Source organism: Topomyia yanbarensis, chromosome 3 (genome assembly GCF_030247195.1).
Source record: "Topomyia yanbarensis strain Yona2022 chromosome 3, ASM3024719v1, whole genome shotgun sequence".
Lineage (NCBI taxonomy): Eukaryota > Metazoa > Arthropoda > Insecta > Diptera > Culicidae > Topomyia > Topomyia yanbarensis.
The window spans coordinates 262,621,160-262,648,203 of NC_080672.1; the positions used below are offsets into that span (position 1 = coordinate 262,621,160).

Here is a 27,044-nt window from a genome sequence, read left to right on the forward strand (position 1 = left end):
GCGAGTGAGTGGGTGGTTGATTGTGAAAAGGGAAAAGCACAGGTCACTCGTCATCATTGCTCTTACTATGCGAACTACGAGCTATACGTAGCTGATGGGAGAGTGCCAAAAGAAAAACGAGCGTCAGCTAGTAGTAAAAACATTTTCATTATCAGACAAAGGCGGACGCGTTAGTGTATGTGCGCATTGTGGGTGGCTTTTGTACGTCGCTACGAATAGGATATGAATGTACCAGCATACATGCAACGGCCAAGCAGCCCGCCAAGGAATCAGCCATTGATAGTAAAGAGAGTACTTCGCGATGAGCGAAACCATGCGTGTCCTCAGATTATAGGAGGGAGATGGAAGTTTATTGGGGTGAATCTGAACAAAGAGGCCAGCATGCTGTTCGCTCACTGGAAGTGATGAATTTTCCGAGAAAAATAGCGTGGAAAAGTGTGCTTTGTGGTATCGCCGTGAAAAAATTGTTGTAAATGTTTTTTTTGGGAGAAAACGTGGAATATTCTATGTGAGAGGAAATGTTTGCTCTCAGGAAGCAATAGCTGCAGACGTATATTAGACATTTTCCTCCACAAGCTGCCATCAGAATCGGACGATTATTAGTAAGGCTAGCAGTGTGACGGGAAGTATACAGTGGTTACATAAAAAACGGGAAGAAAAATTGTACTTCTACTGTCTGTATTTTACATGTAGTGCTGTTTGGCAGGTGTACCGATTTCTAGTTGACGCACTCTGAGTGTTATTTTAAATGAAAAAAGTGATTCCAAATATATGGTGAAAGGAAACGCGTGACATTTTCTAAGAAGTTTTTCTGCTTAGAACGTACAATCCCTTATTGGTAGGATGTGCTCACTAATTGTGGCAATGGAAAGAGTAATTGGAAGAAAGCTTTATTGTGTCCGTGAATATGAATCGCTTCCTACGAAGGATATCAAGTGTTAATATATTATGAAATTTCGGATATCCTTGCATCGATGTGAAAATCTAATGAAGATAACAGGTTAAAATTTCGTAATGCCAGGGAACGTGATCAAGATATACACAAAGGGAAAATAGAATTACCAAATTTTCTTCACGAATGTGTGTTCAGGGTAAAAGTCATCCTAGCATAATCCGTAGACACAGGATTGTCGAAATTAGCGGAACCGGAGTGGTGGCGGGAGCAAGCAAGCTCTCTTCAGTAATGATCTAGGTATATAAATTAGTGAATCCTTCACATCTTTATTTTCGCGACAAGTTGACCGAGTTTATTCAAAACGTCTGGATAACAAATAACCTACAGAAATCTGGAAAGTAGGCAACCACGGGTGTATGGTGAATTATCCTTGATTTTGCCTTCACTCTCGATTGCGTGTCGGAATTCCTTCAGCAAAACTTCTCTCTCCAAGCATGTGTGCATGAACTGCGAACCAGGTATCGATGCTGGCAGAGTGCTCGGGTCAAGAGACGTCGTCTAACATATAAGCGTATATCTACAGCACAGGCATTCCGATGTGGAAACGGAACAATCATTAGTTACAATAACTGTGTATACAAATAATTCTCATCATAGACCGAAATATTCTCAATGAATGCATGTTGTCAGATATTAGTGTGTATATGCAGTTCAAAGATAATGTTTGTTTAATCGAATGCCACGTTTATAAGTGTATACATATTGCTATATCGCCATCAAATATAGATCAATTTTATGCTTTTCTCAATAGAAAGGATATCACTCTTAAAGTCGGCTTTTTAACTGACTATACCATTCGACTCGGTTCGTCGAGCTCGGCAAATGTGGCTGTCTGTGTGTGTATGTGCGTGTGTATGTATTTTTTAATCTCACTCCCTTTTCTAAGAGATAACTGGAACGAATTTCCCAAATGTAGTTTCAAATGAGCGGTACAACACTCCCGTAAACTGCTATTGATTTTTTTGTCGATCGGACTTCCGGTTCCGGAGTTACGGGTTAAAAGGAACGGTCACACAGCAAATTTCCATATAAACCGGTACCACCATGACACTCAAATGATATAGTAGATATTAGACTGGATGCAACATTAGTTGGATTTGCGGGTCTAGATCACTAATTATCAGTCAAAGTCTCTTTGACTACCTTGGTCACCTATGACGGTTCTTGATGTCCTCGAATACTTTCAGTGTTCCTCCTAAGTTGATGGTACACCTTTTCTCGGCGATCCCATTAATTGCTATTGCATTTCATTAATATCTGCACACCTAGAAAAAATCGTGTAAATTTACGTCTCCTGACCCTGACATATACGAGCATCAAAAATGACTTACTTTTACGTTTCATTTTAATTTTACTTGTCGTTGAATTTCGATAATCATGTAATTTTACGCCACATATGGCGATTGTTCTGAATGTGTGTAATTTTATGTCATTGCGCATGTAAAGTATATGTTTCATGTAAAATTAAACGGAGCGCGGTTATATTTCGGCATTTCGTGAATTACGGTTTATTAAATTATGTCATGCTTGCAATTACGTCAACGATAAAATTCATATTTTTTGGTGTGTGATATTTGGTTCCGGAGTTACAGTTTAGATACTATGGCCACATAGGAATTTCCCATACAAACGAGGTACAGTTGTAATACAGTAATGTTTCGATTATATCACTATTCGTTTATATCAATATCCTCCTCACCATCGATTATATCACGGTTTTGTTTCGATTATATCATGTTTTTTTAACAGACGTGGCACACTCAAAATTAGCCACATGTTGTGTTGAAAGCGCCAGGATTTTTTTTACAATTCATTTGCTTATTGACATATACGGTAGTGAACCTATTAGTGCGTTTACAAATATTTCGTTAAGGATTTATATATAATGAGGTCGGTAAAAAAAGTCGAACTTTTTTATTCTTTTATCTTAAAGTATAGATTCTGAAGAAAGTATCTTGAATTTTTATAGAGGTCTAAGCAGTAGAAGCAAAGTTATGGCGCTGGTCATCTTATTCCATTACAGGGGCGGACGGCGTGGCGCGAAACTTTAAACGTAAATAATCTCGAAAACATGTTTTACCAAAAACGTTGTTGCAATGACTAGGATTGCCGAAATATCTTTCGTCGATTCCAATTTTTGTTTTAAATTCTTCGAAACTCATTTGCCATGTCCTTAAGAGGAACTCCGGTCTTGCGGGTAAAAAAAATCAACTTTATTTCTCACTCTTTTTTTTCTCAGAAATGACATTTTAATTGGCTTAATTGTTAGTTAGCCGCAGGAAAATCTAACGAAATACACAAGATATAGTATTGATGTGAATACTTATCTTTTGGAAGGACAACATCGACAATTGGAGATGAAACACCGAGTACTGAATCATAGTCTCTTCGAATACACTGATTTTAATAGTTAACATATTTGCCCAAAACCTTAATGTGTCAGATTCCTTCAAGTTTAGTTTCGGGTGGTTCAACAATTTTGTGAAACGGTACGGGCTACGTAAAGTGAAGCTGTGTGGGGCAAAATTATCCGCTGATGCCATACCATTTGACTCAATGCGTTGAACAAAGATGGCAGACATTGCTTTAGCCAACGGCTTCAAATGGGTAGTGTGATAATAGAAACATGGCAAAAATAGGTTTTTTACCCTACTATAATTTATTTTTTTTGACTAACTTTAACTTTTTCTTTCTTTTTGTTTATAAAAAATACATGGGTTAATGCTTGAATGTAATTTTTTGGTTTTGTTTTGAATATATCACGCTTCAAACAGACCGACAGTGATTTTTTTTTTATTTCGATTCGTTTATTTGACACGGCTCGTTGCGTGAGCTTATAGGAGCCGTGGGTCTTTTATATATTTACAAGAAAATAAATAATAAAAAATAACATTTTAATTTGATTCCATTGAATTCTTCGCACGCAATTTACCTTTGAGAGCGGAGATTCGTTTCCTAGGCGGTGGAGCATATCCGGCGTCGCCTGACACACATGAGGGTCATTCACTGTGCTACCTTGATCGTCGCTTTCGTCCATAGTATCATCGTTGCTGCTGTCTCGGTCGATAGTTTTGTTTTGCTTCTTCGTTTTGCTTCTTCGTTTTGCTGGTTGCGATTGTGGAGTTTTCATCCTTGTTGACTGTCTTTTGATTGGCAGTGATGTTTGTTGCTACTGGAGTATTAGATGTAGTCGTTGTGGATTGAATATTTGTTTGTTGTTTAACCGTCACTATCGGTTGGACAATTGGTTGTGTTTTAGTTGTGGACGTTGAAGTGCGACCGTGATATAATCGAAACATTACTGTACTTCAAATGTTAAAAAACCATTGAAATGGACATCAAATTAGTTCTAGTTACAAATCGAAATCACTGATGGCCAATCAAAGATTCTTTGAATATATTGTCCACTATCGACAGTGCCGGAACTTTTGGGTTCTGGGCGCATCCCAGAATTAAAGTTATATCGGTTCTTTGGTAATGACTGAACCAATTTTCATAAACTAAGTCTCAAATGGAGAGTATAATATGCGGTTGGGTGTTGCATCCTCTATCAACCTCCCTCCCTACCTTTACACCATCCTTCACTACATCACCCCCTCCCGTCGATTTGCATTCCCTTCATCCACCATATATATTTTTTGAGAATTTAGTAATATAACCATATATTTTTAGTGAATTTGGGGTCGCTGAGCTGAGATTATTGTGGTGCTGAAACGCAACATAACCATTAATTATATTTTTGTAGGTGAATAATAAGTATTATTTTACATCTTCAGTGCAGTGTTCTAATTTTACCGCACTAAAGTGACTCTATATACATCTCACCCGACGTGGCATCCCTAGCGAAATTGATAGCGTAAATAATATTAAAATATTGAGTCTACAAACAAGAATAATCAATATAGAACAACCGGTTGTCACAGTAAAGATAGATACGTCTACCTTTATCAGGACACATGTTAGTGAACTCGGGTGATTCGTAGTTATTCTGCCTAAGCTCGACCCTCATTAACAGAAGGCAAAGATTAAGTCTGTTTACTTCACATCCTTGCTCTCACTTGAGTACTATGGCTCTAAGTTTCATAACTTTCCCTACCCAGTAATCTCTAGCTAATTGAATGTCGTTGAAACGTTCAGTGTGAACAAGAAAAAATTGCTGGTGGTTTGTTTACCCCTCTATTTCCCTGCTGCACACTATATTGCTTTATTGTCCTTTTGCTGCGACTAGCAAGAAGTTAATTCCTTCTCCGACCATCCGGGAATACAACGGTGGTTTCGATGGCTGCTTCGACAGCGGTACTTAACACTTAACTAAGGACGTGAGCAAGGCTCTTCTGTTGAAACCACTCTAACTACAGGGGTCCACTCACTCCAAAAAACATTCGGTCGTATAACGTACGCAACCGCACGAAGCTAACCTTCTACAGAATACTTATTAGACCGGTTGTCTTACTATACTGAACCAACATGGCATTAGTGTTTTCGAACGGATGGTGTTGTGGATACGACATATGGACAACGACCAGTTGCTAGGAGAACCACCCATCGTTCTCACAGCAAAAGCATGTAGAGTCACAACACAATAGCAGACACTAATTCGGTTAAATATTCTTGAAACTAACCAGATACGCACAAGTAGGAGAGCTTCCTAACGAGTATGGTAGATCGATAATGTTGATGGAGTCCTGAGTATTTTCGTGTCCTGTGACGCTGGCTTCAAACGGCCATGGGACGACTGACCTGGAGACGATTTACTGCAACAGAAAATGACATTGCGGCATTAGACTGCGTCAAAATCTCGGCGTTGTCAAAAACCCATTGAAATGTGTAAACTTACCAGCAAAATTAAAACAATCTAAAACACACTTCAGAGCCAGCATAAGATATGGTCTGACCTAAATATAAACGATAAAAATCGATTTTAAACTAATTCTGTCATCAATGTGCTTAAAAAAACACCATGTTCAACATATACAGTGTGTCTGGTTCGTGGTAAGAACCTCTCGAGTGGTACATAATAGAGGGTCATATTTGGAGAAAAATATCGTTTTACAGGTGCCATCAAATTTCAACCGTTACAGAGTTATTGATCTCTTTCTTTAATCAACCTGTTTGTTTTAAAATGTCAAAAGTTGTCAAAGACTTTTAAGACATAATTTGTTCTTCATTGTCATATTCTTATTACTTCTCATTTCTTTAAAATTTCATTATACTCAGGTTATTTTTACGCGAATTTTGCGCAGTATTTTTACGCGGTTTTTTCGTGGATTTTTGAATTTGCGCGGTTTTCATTTATGCGGATTTTTGAATTTACGCGGTTTTCATTTACGTGGTTTTTGAAATTTACGCGGATTTTTGAATTTACGTAGTATCCAGCAACGAGGTTTTTTACGTGGATTCTTAAATTAACGTGGCCTTCATTTACGCGGATTTTGACATTTACGCGGTTCAAATTTACGCGGATTTTGAAATTCACGCGGTTTCTTTTTACCCGGCCTGTATCCCCTGCGTAAAAAACCTGAGTGTATTAAACCTTTTCTCCAGCTTCAAAAAATATGCTTTATATTCTTTTTAGGTCAAGATCTCGTGGGAAAACTGAGAAATTTTCAATTCAAATTATGCCCAAATATATTTTAATTAAGTGTACAAAGTAACATTTTCCTAGTCGAGTGGTTCAAAATTAGTGTTTCTAGATGAGTTTTGTAATTTTTCTAATCACTAATGAACAAATCATCATTGCGATAGTTCATTTGATGCCCCTTACCATTCTTTAAAATTTGTTCTTTGACACTTCATCTCTATCTCTATTTCTTTTGCTGCATTTTAACTCTTTATAAGGCCCAGAGTTTGGGGCTAATAATGAATGTTTTATTAATGGAAACGCGGTTACTTCACTTCACTGTTTTGAAAAAGGTGGGAATATACATACATAAACATTAGGAAGACTGACGTTTTTTGCCAACTATTTTGATTCATTTTATTTTTATCTTTGTAATTTTTGCGACTCAAAAACCACGTTTTCGGATAAAAAATAATTGTTTTACAAATTTGCATCACGAACTTATAGGGTGTAGATACTAATACTAAGAATACTTCACTTAACTAAATGATATTAATACGGTTTCTTCTGTGGAAACTTTTCTAGCTTTCCAGTTGAAACAAAAAAAAAATATGATAAGTGGTATTCTTTTTATTTAGAGCTAGTATAGCATAGGAAGTTAAAAATATCCAAGTTTAACAAGACGAGTAATCTGAGCCATTAAACCATGATTTGACCTATTTGAATTTTTGAGAAATGAGCAAAAACTCGATTAAAAACGCAATCTTTCAATTATTTTTCTTCTAAAAGGTTGATTTTATTATTGATTGAATGATATGAGGGCACAACTTGATAGGATGTTTTCTTTCCAATGGAATTAAAAGTGCAATAACTCTGAAACATTTGTGATTTGATGGTATGGCAACATTTAAAGTTTTATAGGACACTACAAGTGCATTTTATATGTTAAGAGGCTCTTCAAGGGTGCCTTAAAACCTCTATTACTTCTTGAGCTATCACCCTTCGAAAGCTTCATTATGAACTGAACACCTCGTATACGACAGAGATCTCTGGTTTATTCCCAACAACATAGTCTGTATACTCCCACTACTTAAAGTACGTTCGTGAACTCATCTCAGTTCAATCTGTGATGGTTATAGGACGCATGAATGTCATGCGAAAGATGAACTGTGTAAAGTTTCTGACACATCTTTTGATATTGAGCAATATGTATATAGTTTTGTTCGATCGCATCCGCGATCCCGATACCCAACTTCTTTAATCGTCAACAGACGCCAAAATATTATAAGTTTAGGGGTTTCACAAGCGCTTGACTTTTATCATGATTAGTGAAACTTGAACAAATACTAAATAAATTAAATAGTAATTGGTTAAGTAGGAATGCCACTCCCTAATTTTGCTGCTTGGGGCGGTAATATGTGGCTGTAACAGAACATACACCACGAATGTGGGGATCTTTTAACAGTTATGTGCCCAACAAAAAAAACACCTTTAACAGACCAACGTGGGTACCCGGGTACCCACAATTTGAAATGCTCATAACTATGGCTTCCTTTAACCGATTTGGACACTTTTAGATGTTTTGGATTCAGAAACTCGTCCACTTTTTGATTCTGTAAAGTTGAACCGGATGAATGGATCTGGTTCTTGGTAATCCGGATTTTCCGGGGTAATGTTCCAGTACTAAGGTATGATTTGTAAATTTTAATAATGTCCTAGCAATATTAGTATCAAAACTCTTTAAATTGTCTCGGAAGTCTGTTATTTATTGTTACGGGACCCTATGACAATTTAAAAAATGGAATTGGAATGGAATGGCCACTCACGGCCCCACGGGAACCTGCTCCGGAATGTCCGTTCCGGGGTCAAATCACCAAATGGTTCCAAAACCACGAGATACAGCCTACTGATACAATTCCAAGAATTTTGATACCCATATTGCCAGAATTCCATTGAAGTTCACAAATAGTATCCCAGTACTGGAACCTGCTTCCGGAAATCCGGATTCCCGGAAACCGAATGAAGTAACCCGATTCATTTTTACCACGTCCAAAAGCGGATGAGTTCCTGAATCCAAAACACCCAAAAGCATCAAAATCGGTTGGAAATTACCTTAGTTATTGGTATTTCAGTTTTGTGGGTACCCGGGTACCCACGTCGGCCTGTTACGTAGTAAAAAAATTCAGGAGCCCCTCCTAACTCCCTCCCTTACTATATCAACAATATTATTAACCCAAAAGCTTGACTTAGTGAAGTTCTAAGATGTCGCAAAGTTTCGATTTCCAGCTATGGATAAAACATGGGAATTTTATTAATTGAAACCTAAAAAGGTACCCGGGTACCGCGTCGGATACACAACGGTTAAAAGCGGTAAAAACATTTTCGAATCGTTGGAATACGCAATATGTGTGTATGCAACCGATTTTAGGTCTCTATTCAACCAATTTAACACCTTGAATAAACTGTAAGTTTTAAAAACTATTACCAAAAAGAAAATAAATGTAACGTTTACCCACTCTTCCCAACGGTTAAATGTCGAGAAATCTTATGCAAGTATAGTCTTCTGTTTGCAGCTCTAAATTATTTATGTTGCCCCGTTAACACGATATCCTTAGTGTATTACTTTCACACTTTCCAAGTCAGAACAGCTTGATAGAGCGAAACAGTTCTATCTTCATTGCTTGTGTTTTGCGTTGTTTATCTATCTTAGCATCTGAGCGCTATTCCGTGTAACAAACCACTAAACAAAACTTTCAACTTCAGCTAGGTACATACTTTAGGCAAACTGTAGAGAAAATTTTTTTTATGCAGGTAGCAAACGGGACTAAACAATAACTAATTAGTTAAATTAAGCACATGTTCCCGGTTGTAAGGTTTCCATTCAAGCGAAGGAACTTGTGCAAAGTGCATGGCAAAGCACACGTCTTTGTTTGGTTGTTTGGTTCAACGTGTCCTTCTCATATAAATCAATTATGATGGAAGAAGGGCACCGGACCAAAAGAGCTTTCGGTTCACTTACAGGTTGCCATGCTTCTGGTGATGTCTATCACTCGGGTACGTACGTGACAAAACTGTGACACGGAAGGAATTAAGTGGATTTACTATAGAAACTAGTGCTGAGAGTTTGTATAAGCTGTTAATCTTGTTATTCGGCCACGAAGGAAGCCGGTACATTAAAGTGAATTGAATAGAAATTACCGACAATTATGAACTATATTTTCATGTTTCAGCTTTGATATTGGCACTTGTATATGAGAAAGAGCTGCGATGCATCGGTATTTTTGATTTCAAGATATTATGAACAAGATAATATCGTGCTGAGAAATTGAATATTTTTAAAATGTGGTTCAGTACATCTATTCAGTCGTGAATTTTACACTAAAGGATGAGTAGATAAATCGGCTATAATTATCGAAATGATACCAAAGTTTTACAGTAGGTTCAGTATCTTTATAATTATTTCAGGTACGTTTTTATCCACTTCCTCATTATTTCCGGTTCGTCGTTCGCCTCTTCTCTGGCGCTACTTCGCGCTTTATAATGGACCAATCGGTTTCGATCGGACGAAGTTCAGGACAGTTTAGTGTGTTCATGTCTTTTGGCATAAAATCTACAGGATTAGCTACATACCCCTCCTGCATGGTTTCGGAGTAGTCGATGAAGCCAAATCGGGTCCAACAACGGTTTTTGAACTGTCTCAAATTGCCAGTTTTGTAAATCGCACCGTGTATTGTGCCCTTAACTCTTTCCAATTGTTATTTAACCCTAGAACGCTACTCTTACTTTTTGTACCTTAGTATGTTGCACTGGCGTAAAAACGTACCCCACGCGTTTGATCCTAATTTCGCGCTAAAAATGCATGCAAAAAAACGCATAATATATCATTTTCTTCGTTTTATAATTACAAAAACAGTCCAAGTCATGGGAAGAATTTCCTCCAAGTATCTTCTTTAATACTACCCACCTCTCCGTATTTTGACATGAGTTTTTTGATAGCGGTGGAACTAGTACGTGGTGCCAGATCATGTAGCTTTATTCCAATACTGTCATTAATCAATATACGTTGAGATGCTACATAAAATGTTATTACATTCAACGGCGTGTTTCAAGTTGTTCTGCGAAGCGAATGATTCTGCATGACTAATGTTTTTGAACGTAATCAGTACCGCATGACGTAAATGATGGAATTGCACGGCACTAACTTCTGCTATGTTGAACTTCATGTTCACCTTCAACAATTGCTCCACTTCCCGAATCGATGGTCTTACCGGACATTTCAAGAAGTCAACAGCAACACAGTTTATCCGCAACGGGACATACTCTTGTTTTGCATTGTCACTCATTGTTTGTTCACGTTTCACACACTAGGTAGAAGGAATCAATTTTTGCTTTTGCAAATAAATAAAGCGACGGTGCACGGGTGAATTTGATCACTTGGTCTGCTATAGCAGCGACGCGATTTATAGCTTCTGAACTGAGAAAGATGAGAAACCGAACTGACCTGTAATACATTGATAACACGTAACGCCACTGTTACAGCACATACTGTGCGCAAATTATACTTACAAGCCAATATTTTGAAAATCTATAAAAAATAGAAAATAAAAAAGTAAAAATAAGCGTAAATGAAAACGAAACTTTTTTCTGCTTCAAAATTAAATAAAATTAATTTAATAAATAATAAAAAACGATTACATAATACTAATTGTTACTTATGTAGTAAAACAACCCGTTTATAAACTGGATTGTCACGAGTCACATTTCCACTGCGAGAACGAAACACTAACGGGAATCGTACACTGGGGTACAAATGTACCCCACGCCACCTTTGACTCCTGCTTCTACGAAGGCCAAAAGTAAATTGGCTTTACCAACTTTTCCTACTCTTACTATGAACTCTAAATTGAATTATGGTTAGGGTCCCAGGTCCGTAAAAGCCGAATTCTTGTCTTCACACGGCTCCAAAAATAGCGCGGGGTACATTTGTACCCCAGTGCAACGTTCTAGGGTTAAATGGTTGGGGATCTATAGAAAAATTGTAGAGGAATCAGTCAGGAATCAATAGCGTCTGGCTCAAATGGCACGTTCCCCATGTTGAGCGGAGATCTGTGGATGATGCAAAATATCTATCTAGATATCTATGAAGAGTTTTTTGATATAACTTTTCTATTTGATATACGTTATTTTTGCAATAGGTTGAAAAGCTCTGCAACTTTTCTAACCATTGCAAAAATATAAAAAATGAAATCTAAAGTTATGACAAAAGCAACTTCCTCGATTGCGGAGTGGTTAACGCACCCAACTAGAGACTGGGAGATCGCAGATCGATTCCTGCATGAGGACATATCTTATCTCAGTGTTTCCAATAAAAAGGTGAATTTTCACCGTTTCTTCATTTTTACTGTTCCGCTCATTTGTTCTCTGTCTGTTTTACAGTGGACACGTTCATAAAAATCCTTGAAAAAGGGAAAAAAACAAAGACTCACGTAAAAACAAGAAATGTTAAAAAAATATGGGGGTATTGCAATATATACCTTTAAACTTTTTTTCCTTTAAGAGATAGATATTTCGCATCTTCCACAAAGTTTCTCGAAATAAGATCCTCTATAAACTTTCTATAGATCCTTAGCCATTTAAATAATAATTGAGTAAGTGCATCAAACCCACTTTTTTTGTGAAACATTTCAAATGGCTATCTGCTCTTTTTAATGATTTATGACTGTTTTGGGGTTTTTATAGCTTTGAGTGGCTACAGTTTGCAGAGTAGCAAGTAGTAATAGCTGAAGTTATTATCTTTTTCTTTAGCAATATATGCCCTATCCATACATATATAACTCACAAGGGTTTCTAAGGGGATAATCCTTTGAATTGTTAGAATGTCTTAATTTTTGTCGATCTTTCTTTAGTTTAGTGAAGTGTACTCCTACTTTTTATGCATATTCGTTTACTTAGTTGACTATAACTCATCCAACATTAATAGCTTAATTCAAAAATATGTTCAAGAATATTCTAAAAAATCTATTATCATATATGGTGTCTTGTTACCGTAAAGTGGATCTTATGCAACTCCTACAAAAAATCAATGGAACGCCCAAATATAGACGCGTAAATTAGCAACAGCGCAACTAAAACTGAAACTATAACATGTGACAGTGCAACGACGGGCTCGAATTTATTTATTTATTTCATAAAGTATATAGAGACTACATAGAATAGTATTCTATGGTTGAGTTGCAATTTTTTTCGTTTTATGGACATGGAGAGGTTTATTTCTTCGCACATTAACATGAAGACAACACTGAACTAATGCTGATAAGGTAATTCAATATTGCACTTTTAGTTTCAAGTGTGTCAGCATCGACATGTGTACGTGCAAAATGTAATATGAATACTATAAACATTTCCACGATTATATTGAACATAAGCAGCTATTGAATCGTAGTTTGAATAAAAAAGAAAGGCGCACGGCATTATTGCAATTATTAGATGGATGACAAATGGTTTTGAGAAAATATAAATTAAGCTTTAGTATAGTAAACAAATAAGAACAGTAATACAAGTTAAGCTTTTTTATTTTTATTGCGAAATTATTTTGCAATTAAAATTTCAATGTGTTCCTTCCAAGACCCATACTCTTGTTTTTTCTTCCTTTTCAATATGCTTATTCAGGCTAATTGGGCTAGCAATTGATTTAAAGCATGTAAAAAACTTTACTTTTAAACCTGGCTTAAGCGTTAAGCGAGGGTGAAGAAATCGGCCCTTTATTAGCTTAATCAGCATTAGTTCAATGGTGTCTTTTTGCTAACTTATTTTGTTATGCTGGGGTGAGTGTGTAAGGGGATAAAAACCCACAAGCCGATAAAATTGGCTTGGATTAGGTTGGCGATTTTCAGATCAATGGTGAAACCTTCTATATGAGAGGCAAAAAGTAAGTATTATGATGATACAGGCATATCGGAAATTCCTATGTCACCATGTTGAGTTTATTTTGGTAATAATCCAATCAACCAGCTCTGAATGGATATCCCGACTAGTTTCAGAAGGAATGTCGAGAAATCACTATGATTCACATTTCTGTTTGGTTCCAGTGAATACTCATATGTTCCTTGAAGTCTACTACCAGGTCATTAAAAATCTCCGGGTCAAAGTCTTGTCAGAGGTGGTAACCCTAGTGGCCAACAAGATGTCGATCAGCCATCAGGAACCTAGAACTGCGAATGCAAGACGTTTGGCTCCTATTATAGCAGGGGGAGGGGGAAGGGAACCAAAGAGTCTAAAGGAGTTGCGGTGCCAAATGGCACCGGACAGGAATTCAAACGGCTCAAGAAGTTATGGTGCCAAAACAAAAGAAGGATCGGTTTCGGGAGAACTTCCTTCGCCTTGGACTAGACTGAGTAGACCGCGACGAGACACCACCAGGCGCGGGTCGTCGGTGCATCAGCAAACCGGACACCCTTTCAACCGGAATCGTCGAACTGACCTCGACACCTGGCTGGTTGGCTCGGTTTCGGGAGAACTTCTCTTGCCGGGGAATTTTCCATCGGAGTAGGTTAGGTCTACCGTTGGGGACTAGACCGAGTAGTTCGCGAACAAGTTAGGAGCTCAACGAGTAAATGGTGTGAGACGGGAGTTGCGGTGCTAAATGGCACAAGGGAGCCGAGTCGTGGTGCTGAATGGCACAAGGAAGCCGAAGGGCTCGGTGAATTAGGCAATCTGAAGTTTGCCGCCCACATTGTCTTCGTAGGGGAAGAGCACTAAGTCTCGACTCTCAGTCAGCTTTCCGACTGCCATGTAGAAACTGCCAGTCTGTGTGGTTGGTGGAGAACTGGTGGTGTGTTGAGGAGTGGTGCTGTAACTTTACTGAACCCAAAACTTGGCCGTAATACTTTTCCGGATGCTGGTCCGGACCCGGGAGGACCGGATACAGGTCCGGATCCGGGAGGACCAGGTTTGGGAACTGGTCCGGATCCGAGAACTGGTCCGGATCGGGAACTGTGTCGGATCCGGAAACTGTCTATAATTTTTATTTCGTTATCCAACCTACCCAGTAAAAAAATACGATATTCCGGCGGGTTTCTGCCAATATTGGGGTAGGTTCCAGCCTGAATTTGGGCAAAAATCTGCCTGAATTCCGGTTTGTTTGACCCCGTACTAACACTATCATAGAAGAGAGAAGACGTTTTTATTTAATGGATCAAAAGGTTTTAAATATCATAATATGTTTAATTCTATTATGTAATGAAATATAAATTAACGCTTCGTTTGTCAAATTAATTCTAGAATAATCAATAATACTAAAATTATCCCCCATGAGTTATACATGTATCGATAGAGCAAATATTGCTGAATAAAAAGATAATAAGCTTAGCTGATAATATTTTTTACTATACGAGCTGTAGCCCCTTAAAGTTAATCATAAATGTCATAAATCCTTAAAGGAAGAGATAGAGACATTTCAACTCAATTTCCACAAAAAATGGGTTTTTGAATAACAATTTTTCAAAACACTGCAGAAATGTCAAAAATTTCAAAAAAAAAGCTATTTTAAAAAACTTTTTTTAAAGGGGGATCTCGTACTTCTGTTTCACTTCATAACTTTTTTATCTCTATAGAGATAGATATTTTGCATCTTCGACAAAGCTTCTCAAACTAAGTTCCTCTACAAACTTTGCATAAATGCATAACAATTTAAATAATTTTGAAGAATTTTTTTTTTATTTTTTTTTATTTGAGTGTAGAATATCCCCTAAAATCAAAATTGTCATAAATATATTAAAGTACTTAGAAAATGGGGAAATCTTCCTGAAGACATTGGCGTACTATACCCAATAGTTTCATCGCAAATATCAAATATGTTGTTGGTTTTGTCCCACTGTGCGCCGTGTAGTGTTTTCGGACGCGAGTTTCAGTAGCACTCTGTTGGTGTTCGTACTGATTTGGGAAGTTCTTCACCTTGTACGTTTTCAGTCCGAAAAGGCACAAATTTCCGATCAGCATGGGGAACGTGCCATTTGAGCCAGTCGCTACTGATTCCTGAAGCAGCATTTGGTAAACTTTGGTCACGTATGAGAGAATTTTCGCAAGTTTGAAAGTGTCAATAATTATTGACTCCTTCTATATGATATCAAAAATAAACTACGAATAGTGTGAATCAACTGACAGATATATCATATGTAATTGTCCTGATATTGGCATGCAAACTATACAAATCCGCGGTGCCGTAGATAGGTTAATCTACTGCACAACCTATTTTTATAAGGATCCCAAATAGTTTTTCGGCAGGTAAAAAAATGAAATGGGCATTCAATTAAAAACATTTTTGCGTGCAAACTAGCTCATATAATTATGAATAACTGGAAGCATGTCAGATTGATCAGTAAATTGGTTCCTGGGAAATCGTGGAGGCTGCAAGAAAAAAAACAATTTCGAGGTCATCGAGTTTAAGGTTCACCTGAGAATGCTTTGAAAAGCGACCATCTTTGAAAACGAAAAAAAGATGTTTATTTTTGCTGCTCAATCAGTGAATTCGAAGAATTGGTACAGTACTACTGAATGATTTGCATGAAGATGTTGCCACTGGTACACATTGCATCGACTGTAGGCCGCGTAATTTATGTAATAATGCGGCAACCTCTCAAATAGGGCCAAACTAGGCACTTTACCACTTTACCTGTATACTTGGTTGACATCACTGAGTTAATACAAATATGTACTGCGTTCGTAACCAAAAATCTATAAATTCCCTGATTCAAGAATGGGTATAATATTAGCATCTTATCGTGAACATAAATTTACTCCCCGCCCAACAATCTAGTCAACAAAGCCCTTTATCATGCACCAACGTAGTTGAATCAATAGAGCTTGGTCACCACAGAAATATTACAGTCCGCTACTTCACATCCCCCCATCCTTGCGGCCATACTTATATATTTAGTATGATTGCCGTTGTTCCAGTCAGTATGCACGTGCATAGCCAACATTTACTTCGCTCAAGTATGCTAATATTAATAAGTAGTTCTTCCTGTTTAGGTTACTACTAGCTAGGATGTACATTTTATTTAATTATTGACTAAATATTTCACTAATTATTATTCCATTTATAATGGTTGCTACCGCATATATTCCGTACTCGTGAAAGAGGGAATTTAACATCATCGTACTGGTTTGTAGGGGAGAGGGAGTTACAGTGAAACACATTTGTTCACAATTTATTTTGGACGAGAATTCATATATTTTTACCAGCTTGTAAAATTCACGGGAAGTAACTGTTTTTTATAATAAACAGTCGTTGCTAACATATACCTGTTTACCCCATGCGTAGGAACTATTAAACACAACGCCCTCTATGGTATGTACTTCCAAATTTTATTCTTTAATATTACAAAAACGATCCTAATTAAAGGTCTATTGAGGCGATAATCGTTTGTTTCTGAAAGAAATCACTATATCATCGCATAACATCGGACCATCACATATGCATATAAACTGTATTCCTGTAAAAAGAGATCATTTCTACATAACTTGCCCTAATTGGCAAATTTTCCACTAGTTGAGTAGTATTCACTGTGGATAATCGGAACTTGTTAACATATTAAGATAGATCACAAAATGAAAAATAAGATCCCTGTACCCCATATGTATAAAAATAGTATGAAAAGTTAGCAAAATATTTTGTGATTTTATTGTGACTGTTTCAAGGTTCCTGCTATTAAACAATTATGTGCCAATTAATCGCAGTGCTGCATGGAGTTAATTTTTGAAAAAGACTTTCAGCAGCGTTAAAACCAGGTTTATTTTGTTAAAGATTTTATCTTTAAATATTCCGTTTAAAAGAGTAAGAAAAATGTTTATATAAACATTGAGCTGTCCATACATCATAATAACGGGATCGTTTCCTCAGAGGTCTGCAGTTTAGAGGGGCCCGGACTTTGAATAGAAATAGAAACTGTAGTTCTAATTTACATTTTAAACGACATTCAATTAGCTAGAGAATATTGGATAGGGAAAGTTAAGAAAATTTAGAGCAGCCCATAGCACTCAAGTGAGAGCAAGAAAGTGAAGTATACAGATCGGATAACTAGAAGAAGGCAGGGTCATTAGAAACAGGATTAATATCTTACAGGACTAACTTTTGTCTTCTGTTGGTGGGGGTCGAGCTTAGGCAGCATAACTACGAATCACTCAAGTCCATCAGCAGGTCTCCTGGTAAAGACAGACTTGTCCCTCTTTACCGTGAGAACCGATGTCGTGAGTGTGTTTAACTTTGTTCGCGTACGTATTCGACTGCGATTTTGTGCTTGCGTTGTTGACCAGGTTTGTTTGCGAATGGCTTGAGAGTTTGTTAACGTGTTTGATTGCATGTCGTTTGTTTGTCGCGTGTGCTAGCGTGTATTTAACGTCGCGTATATGAATTCGTTCGTACAACCGTGTGATCATTTGCATATTTGCGCGGAAGAGAGTGAGTTCACTCATTTCGCTAAAGTCTCCGGCTATGGTGCCTTGGGTCTTGTCGTCTAGTCAATGAGTTTGTTTATTTTTGTGGGAATGGTCTAAGACCTGGGCTGATGTGCTAAGAACGAGGATGGATGATCGCGATGACATGTTCGTGTTTGCGATCAGGTTTGTATTGTCGCGAAAGGAATGATCCCAAGGTTTTCTTAACACTCGAACTACAGAATAAAAGATTTTTCGTTCAATTGGAGTGTTGAATTTGATTTGATTCGAGTATAAAAGAGACACTTACCAATTATGATTCACAACTCTCCATTTCACTTATTTACCTCACGCTAACTTTTCTGCCAATTGCCAATTACCAAAGGTCTTCACAACTTGCTTTTAAATCAGCTACAACTATGTTCTATTTGATCTTTAGCTCACAATAAAGCAACCTCCCCTCACACCCATAAAGACAAACAAATTTAATTCGCATTGCAGACGAGATGAAAATTAGTTTTATTTGTGGTTACGGCAGACAAATCGGTATCAACATCCTAAACCTAGGCACGGAGAAGCCCACATACACATTCTTATGTACGACTGACCGAAATGAATGCAGATTTTCGAGTCAAGTGAAATTATGAAATTTTAATTTAGGAAAATATCCAACATTGTAGCATACAGTTAGTAACACAAACATTAATGAATTTACATTTCGAGTCTTGTTATTTATTCATTTTCCACATGGTCCAGTAGAACTTGCACTAGTTATAAACGGTGTATTGTGTTTGTTTTCGAAACCTTCTGGCTCCCGATGCAGAAAATAACGTTTATTATTAATAAGGTGAATCTGTTCTCAAATCAACGAAACGCAAAACAACCCATCATTGCGCATTAATTCAGAGCTGGATGTCCTGAGGGTAGCTGGTGGATTATATATTCTATACTTTTCTTCAAATCATTCATCTTCGCTGGCAGGCGAAAGTTTCACTAGAGTGCGATAATTTCGAAGTGTGTAACCGATTTTACTGCATTTCATGACTACAGGGTGTTACGATACAAAAAGGGTCAATTTCAACTTGATGCATTTTTTTCATCGTACAATAAAGAAACGTACATACCACTCATTATGAAGATGAGTGTAGCATCAAGCCTACTGTTTCATTTTTACTCTTCAGTTGTTAAAATGACATCGAAGCAAGACGACCAACAGAGCAAAATTATGGCACATCGCATCAATCAAAAGTACTCACACGTCAAACTGATGAATTTGTTCGGAAAACGTGTATCGATTGCCAAAAAAAATTCAATGGGGGGGGGGGGCGGATTGAAAGTTGGAGCCCGTAAAAATGACGAAAAGAATGACCAACTGTTTCAAGCGGAACCCCAAAATTGAAAACGAAAAAAACAGTTTTTTTCCACACCGTCTGTTAGATCTGATTCATAAAAATCAATCAGCAGTACTGTAACATCAATCTACATAAGCTAATTGATTTTTATGAAGATCTAACACACTGTGTGGAAAAAACTGCTTTTTTTCGTTTTCGATTTTTGATCATGCTCTGTCCAACCTTAATATAGAAAGTTAAGAAATTTTTACTTGCTTTCGATTACTATTTGAGTTCTCAAAACAAACGCTGATGTTGGTTAGGTCCTCTTTGACTTAACACAGGCAAAGTAATGTGCGCATATTTCCCAATAATATGACATTGTTTCAAATACAAGCAATAATGTTTAGACTTAAAACATTCATCGCCGATAATTTTCCCCATCCTATATGTAAACTAATAACTAATACAGACTAAGATTTCTCTCATTTTTATCTTTTCTAGGCAAACGGTTCATTCAACGGTTGGAAACGAATACATATCATATTGAATGCCTCATTTTAGCTAAATTCAGTAGCATCGTAGAGTAAGTTTTACAGCGAAGAAATCTACATATATAGCGTTAGAGTTGATGAATTGAATAACGAGTTTGACATCGAGTGAAATAGATCCCAATACATATCAAATAATGTGGCTTTAAAGGAAAGAAGTTGTGTGGTCGTGTGCGTTTAGGAATCAAAGTATAAAGTTAAAGTTGAAATATCGAATCATATCAAAAGAAATAGTGCCAGTAAATGTTTTGTCCATGAAGGAGAAAAAATAGTATTAAATTTTCTAAATTAATGCTTATTTGTGAAGTTGAGTTACAAATCAGTGGAAGAGACGTAGAGGAAAAAGAGGAAAAGCAAATAACTGCAAAAAATCAATCAATAAATTGCATCCCGCCACCTCCAGTGCCGTTTCGTGCTACTGTTTGTTCCCAATGCAGTCACGCGTTAGATGGAATCAGCGGAAACGGAAATACTAGGAGATCGTTTCGGCTGCTCACACCGATGCCCACAAAACGACGCGGTGATCAATTAAGGGATTGTTCCGTTTCGTTGCCGTTGGACATTCTGTAAGTATGACTAGTACCAATTTGGGTTTTCAATTTTAATTAAATTATTTTTCCACGTGACGTCCGGAGGTGAACCAGTGCAGTACGTGTATGGAATGACACCATATATATAGTAGGAAAACTCTCTTTGATTATGTTGTACAGTAAATGTCGGAATTACATATTAGGGAACTGGTCGAAGTAATTGTTCATCGTTGGTTCTTTCTCGAATCTGAACATGGTTTTCTATGGATTCAGCCCACTGAACACGAAAATCATAGATCAAATTGCTCAAATGGAAATATTTCCCTTCTCTTTGGTTTTCGGAATCGTCCTGAAGTTGTTGAGTATTTAGGTAATTTATAAAAAACGTTTTACATTCCTTCAAAGGAAATGTATTTTAATAATATTTTGGCCGTATTCACTTCTCGCTTATGTTATTGAGAGTTTTAGAATTTTCTTCTACAAAATTAAAATTTTAACATCTATTGTTTCTTTCAATTTCAAAAATTGTTGTTTTGAAATCAATTGTGTTAGATTTAAGAAAATATTTTCATAGCAATTCTCTCCTCAATTCTACATCGAATCGTGGTCCTATACTTAGTATAAACAGAATTAGTTTTGACCCACTCAATACTATTAGAACTTCAAATAACCCGAGTTTTTTTTTAAAGAAAGTGTGCTTTTAACTTTGCAATTATAACATGGTGCTACAAAATAAAACCAATGTGTGTACTTCTTAAGTGATCTGTTAAAGATTTTCAGAAACAGAGTTTGTAGATTTAATCCTCGTGATTTAATACAACTTTATTTTTTTCGGGAATCGGCTTTCTAGACCTCTTATATAGAAAGGCTATGGAATCGCCCAGAAGATCAACCACCTTATCCTGATTGTAGATTTGGCCCAATACAACGTACAACCACGTTTGATCAATTTAATATACCCTCAAAATCTTTATTTAAAGCAAAAAACAATCTTTCAGGATTTTCGGCACTGAAAAATTTTCTACGCAATCATTTTTCAACCAATTTTTAATTATTTGAGTGTTCTGAGAAGAAGAAGAAATTAGTCTATGTTGTTTTTTTTTTTGTTAAAAATACTATGCGGTTTTGGTACAACAACATGAAAGTTAGGGACCATTCATTAATTACGTAACGCAAAAATTGACCAAAACTGACTCCCCCCTCCTCCCATGTAACAAATTGTCACAGATTTCTTTATCCCCCCCTCCCCTATTACGTAACAAATTCCTCGAAAAAATTTTTTTTTCTTCGGTGAAAACATGTTACGTAACGATCTAGCTTACTCCCCCTCCTCCCTATGTCACAATATGTAACAACTTGTCGAACCCCCCCCCCCCCTAAAAGCGTTACGTAGTTTATGAATGGTCCCTTACCATAATTTTGCGATTTTTTCAAAAAAGATATGAAGGTTTCTCAACATTTTTATTAAAAAGCGCTTTGTTTTTAATAAAAATTCAGAGAGAAAATTTAAATCCGCTTTTAACTACCTATTTATCATCAAAATCAAAATGTGTGTGAACTTTTAAGTTAAAATTGGAAAAAATAACGGAAGCTATAATTCTTGAATCATGCTGAGCGATTTTCATAATTTTCATGAAAAAATAAAAAAAAAAAATATTTTCATATTGTTGTCCCAAACCCGCATAGTATTTATTACAAAAGAACATAACATGCCGTTGAAAAGGTCATTTTTCTTCTTTCCACTTAAAAAATTGAAAATCGGTCGAAAAATGATCGTGTAGAAAATGTTTTAGTGCCGAAAGTCCTGAAATATAGTTGTTGGATATGTCATGCTTTCAAACAAATTATCCACCTTAACACAAATGTTCTCTGAAGTATATTTCACTTAACAAGAAATTCCTTAAAAGTTATATAAATAAAACCGTTTTTTCTAAGAAACACCCTACTTTTGAATTCAAAGTTTAAGTAAAATTAAAAGGATGATAAATGTAGCTTACATGTCCCCAGAAAACTTTACTACAATTATTCGTTTATATCTTCATTGAAGATAGAATGACTGTTTAAAATTATCAAACATTCAATTTTCTGATCTTGGTAAAATCCACGTCTTCCCCGAAAATTAATGGCATGGTGTCTCTGGTATAAAAAAAAAATTTAGACAACAAAATCAGTATCGCTAAAGCTAGATGATCCTCTTTCATATGGGCATAACTTTGAAATGTTCTACCGGTAGGTAGTTTTTCAATTAGTAGCTCTAAACAGATATCACACTCTTAGGAGGTTAAATCAGTGAACACGCAGTATAAGAAGAACAGCTTCGTAACGTTAATGAAATCTTTCGAAGACACTATTTAGAAAGTTTCGCATTGATAATTAGGTTTATTAAAATTCGCGAAACAGAACGTTTCCTTCAATTTATTTTTTCTCGGTATTCCTATGAACCCAATGTTACATTTAAAGTTCTATCATTGTTTTTTACATTCTTCGAATAGTTTTACCTCAATTTAATTTGTTTCAATTTGTAGTTTTCTTGAAAATGAAGAGTTTCTCTTTAAAAGCATATAAGAACAGTGTTTCATATTTTAGCAAAAAATCATATTTTCCCCAAATTACTTCATGCTATTTATTTTGTAGTCTGCGGTAACATGTTTGTTAGCAGCAAGGTGTAATCTGCTTTTGGGATTTGTTTAGTAGCAATTCAATAATAGCAAATAAGGGAACGTTGAAATTTCAAAGTGCGCTTTATCAAAAAGAATTATTTCAATGTGATTGGTCGACGAAACAAAGCCTCTAAATACATCAAATACAGGTAAAATGGTTTAAAAAATCCGAAAATGATCCAATTTCAGAAAAGAAAATAGTCGGAAAAGAATACAGAGGAAAGCAGCGCTAATGGCATAAAACATAAACAAAAGCGTATTCTTTCGCGGATTTAAAGAAATTCTAAAAAGCTAAAATATGATAATAATTTAGTGAATTGATGGCAAAACCCAACTAACTGGTACACATTAAAATGACTTCTCGATCAAAGGGATGCTCCTTCATGAAAAAATGCCGCTTAATTTAAGTATTAAGCGATACATACACATAACTAATTGAATTCATAGAACGCAAATACATCGTTAACTGAAAATTTATTTTCTGTTATCAATTATTCATCAATGTTAAAAAAAGTTTGTTCTTTAGATCGCCGTACAAACTAGAAATGAAGTATACATATGAATATAAACATAGATATTTATTTAATTTTCCAAAATAAAAAAACTTGACCCTAGGAGGAACAATTTAACACTTATCTCATTTAAAAGAGGAGAAATTTTTCGGATAGTGAGTTCATCAATGATATTTATTTGTTTGTGGTAAAATTGTTCCACCAGAAACAAAAAACTCCGAAACTAAATATTTAAAAATTAAATTAACGGGAAATTGGCTGTCGGTCATTGATGTCTTCGGAGGTACTTATTAACGTAATAAGCTCTTCCTTCTGATACTGTCTTACAGTGTCGCATAGATGAACAAAACCTCAAAATTTTATTTGGATTTTTCATGATTTAACATTTTTCTCATAGGTTGAATAATCTTTTAAGTCTTGAGAACGAAAGTTAGATTTTTTACAGAACTTCAAAGGTGAAATAGATTATCAATTCTGGAAAGACCTGTATTCAAACCTACACACCAATTTTTTTATCTGAATTTTATCGTTGACGTAATTGCAAACATGAAACAATTCAACAAACCGCAGTTTACGAAATGACGGAACATTACCGTGTTCCGTTTAATTTTACATGAAACATATACTTTACATGCGCAATGACATAAAATTACACTTCCTACCATTCAGAACAAACGCTGTATGAGTAAAATTACATGATTTACGAAATTAAACGTCATGTAAAATTAAAATCAAACGTAAAAATAAGTCATTTTTGATGCTCGTATATGTCAGGGTCAGGAGACGTAAATTTACAGTATATTTTCTAGGTGTGTATGTTATTCCAATGAATATATCTTTTTAGTTATGATTACGATTAGGGTCGAACTGGTTGTATTTGAAAGGTTATTCGTAGGACTTATAGTTGCCATTCGATTTAGTCGTTGCAAGTCTTTCTTCTCGTTCAGACATGAAGAAGAAATAATACATCGTGTATTCAATTAAAATTATAATGTTCAAAGTGGCTGTACTTTTTTTTCAAACAATTCGCTTGTAGTTAATGACACTTGAAAATTAGTGTACTTTCCGAAAATGTAGGTCTTGTTTTGTCTGCCCTGGGGTATGAAAAAGGTGACTTTCGATATGTCTGAAGGAGACGCATGGTTTGTTGTTTTTCAAGATTGCGTTTTTGAATGAATAGTTCTAAGAATAATATATCTCACTTTATGGGGGATGCAGTTTTGGACAGACACACAGTGATCACCTTCCATACAAAAGTCGGACAAAAGCTCAAAAGGGGCCCGTGCTGAATTCATATTTGATATTATTTTTTAACTTTTTTGTTCCTCAAAATTTTGGTACTTAGGGTGGTTGTAAATTCAACATTTACGAATATAAAGTGCGCTAAATTTACAAAAAAAATTGGTGTAGTGAATTTTGAGAAGGATACACATTTTTTCAATCGCTGATAATGTTGAGCGACATTCATAAATTATATTACGAGCCCAGGGTAATCGTTTGAAATTTAGCGCACTTTATATTCGTAATTGTTGAATTTTTGGGCCACCCTAAGTGCCAAAATTTTGAGGAACAAAAAAATTGGGAATTTCATATGTGAACGGATGATTTAGTCTATATTTCCGGGCCCTATAACCAATCCGTACGAAATCCCATTGGCAATCTATACAGATAGTATACCTTTCATTTAAGACAAAGTTTGTGAAAATTTTGGACGAGTGTTCGTTTTCCGGGGACCTACCGGTACTGTCCATGGTGGTCAATGTGGTCTACGAAACCTCGGTTGGCGGTCAGTGACCTAAAATTGCAAATGCAAGTTGCACCCACTGTAATAAAATTTTTACCTTTTTGCACTCTTCGCGGTATCGGTTTGAATCAGAATTCTCTGCGTAACTGCACTCCAAAATCCGTAACTCTTGGACTGGAAGTAGGAGCGGAATGAAATTTAATAGCGGTTTACGGGGTTTAATCGGTGTAGCTATCTCCGAAAAATCGATGTGACCGTGATCGTTGCCAATGTGGCCAAAGCGAGTATTGGTGACCTAGAACTACAAATTCAAGCAGTTGTGGTTACAATTTTCACCTTTTACATTCATCGGTGTATACGTTGAAATCGGGAATTCAACTACATACATATAGGTACACTAGACTGGTTCAATTTTTGACTTTTAGCTCCACCAGTCTCTACTGATTCCTTTTATGGCCCTTAGTAATTGTGCAAATTTTGGTACCGATCGGTTGTGTCTACGGATCCTCCAAAAATTTCAAAGTTTATATGGAAGTTTGTATGGAAAAATGGTTGAAATCAAAAATAAATTCTTAAAAAATCACCTCATCAATCAATTCATGAGAACACTATATATTTCTAAAGGTATTCTTCTACTGAACACATTCGTGGAATATTAATAGTTTATGAAAATTCGCTGAGAAAAGTTATTAACTAAAGAAGCAGCATGACTTCAAAACAAGTGGATTTTATTATTAATCATAGCAACCCTGTTTGAATAGCTGTATCTGCCATACGGGAGCGGTGGGTGGCAAGTCTAGTTTACATTGGTATAACGATGAAGCTATTCAAACAGGGTTGCTATGGTTACTAATAAAATCCTCTTGTTTTGAAGTCATACTGCTTCTTTTGTTAATAACTTTTCTCAACGAATTTTCATAAACTTGCAATGTTCCCCGAATGTGTTCAGTAGAAAGATTCCTTTAGAAATATATAGTGTTCTGATTAATTGAATGATGAGGTGATTTTTTAAGAATTTATTTTCAATGTTAACCGATTTTCCATACAAACTTCCATATAAACTTTGAAATTTTTGGAGGGTCCGTAGACACAACCAATCGGTACCAAAATTTGCACAATTACTAAGGACCATAAAAGGAATCAGAAAAGCCTGATGGTGGAGCTAAAAGTTAAAAATTGACCACAGGCTAACGTACACACATACATTGTCTATATTATGAATCATGTGTTTTGCGCATTTTAGTAACAATTGTATTGCAAAATTTTGTATAAATTTTGAATCATAGTGCACTTTTGAATGGATTTTTGCTTTTTAAGGATTTTTATTTTCACCTTATGGATCATGAGTGTATTTTCATGGACCGGTTTGCCTTTTATGGGCAGTTTTAACTTAATTGCCTTTAGTGTTTATTTTGTTAACCACTAATACAAATTTCGGAAGGTTGACAGAAACTAACATTGTTTTCTAATCAAAGAATAAGATCTCCAACAGACATTATCAAACTGCACACGCAGAACACGTAATGAATCATCAACAGTTTTTATTTTTGGAGCAAAAACATTAGTCGTGTTAAATAACACAACGAAGAAGTGTGACATTTGTCAATTACAAGGAATATTCATTATTAGGAGATTCCATTGGTTTTGTTTTCAATATAGCGTTTGCTGGAAATTTTTCGTCTATGGCATAGTAAATGCTGATGGTAGGCTAATAAACTCCATGTGATTTAAACATCTACATATAGTTATTCATATTCTACATGTCGAC

At 36.0% G+C, this 27,044-nt stretch overlaps 1 protein-coding gene across 1 annotated transcript in view; it reads left to right on the forward strand.

Moving 5' to 3' along the window:
- Positions 1–588: 588 nt before the first annotated feature.
- The window catches only part of LOC131689444 (heparan sulfate glucosamine 3-O-sulfotransferase 5), a 63,704-nt gene continuing 37,248 nt past the window's right edge, over positions 589–27,044 (forward strand). The window contains exons 1-2 of the mRNA XM_058974536.1: positions 589–1,192; positions 19,784–20,396. Coding sequence (XP_058830519.1) covers positions 20,122–20,396 — 275 coding nt within the window. The 5' untranslated portion in view covers positions 589–1,192; positions 19,784–20,121. The remainder of the gene's footprint in view (positions 1,193–19,783; positions 20,397–27,044) is intronic.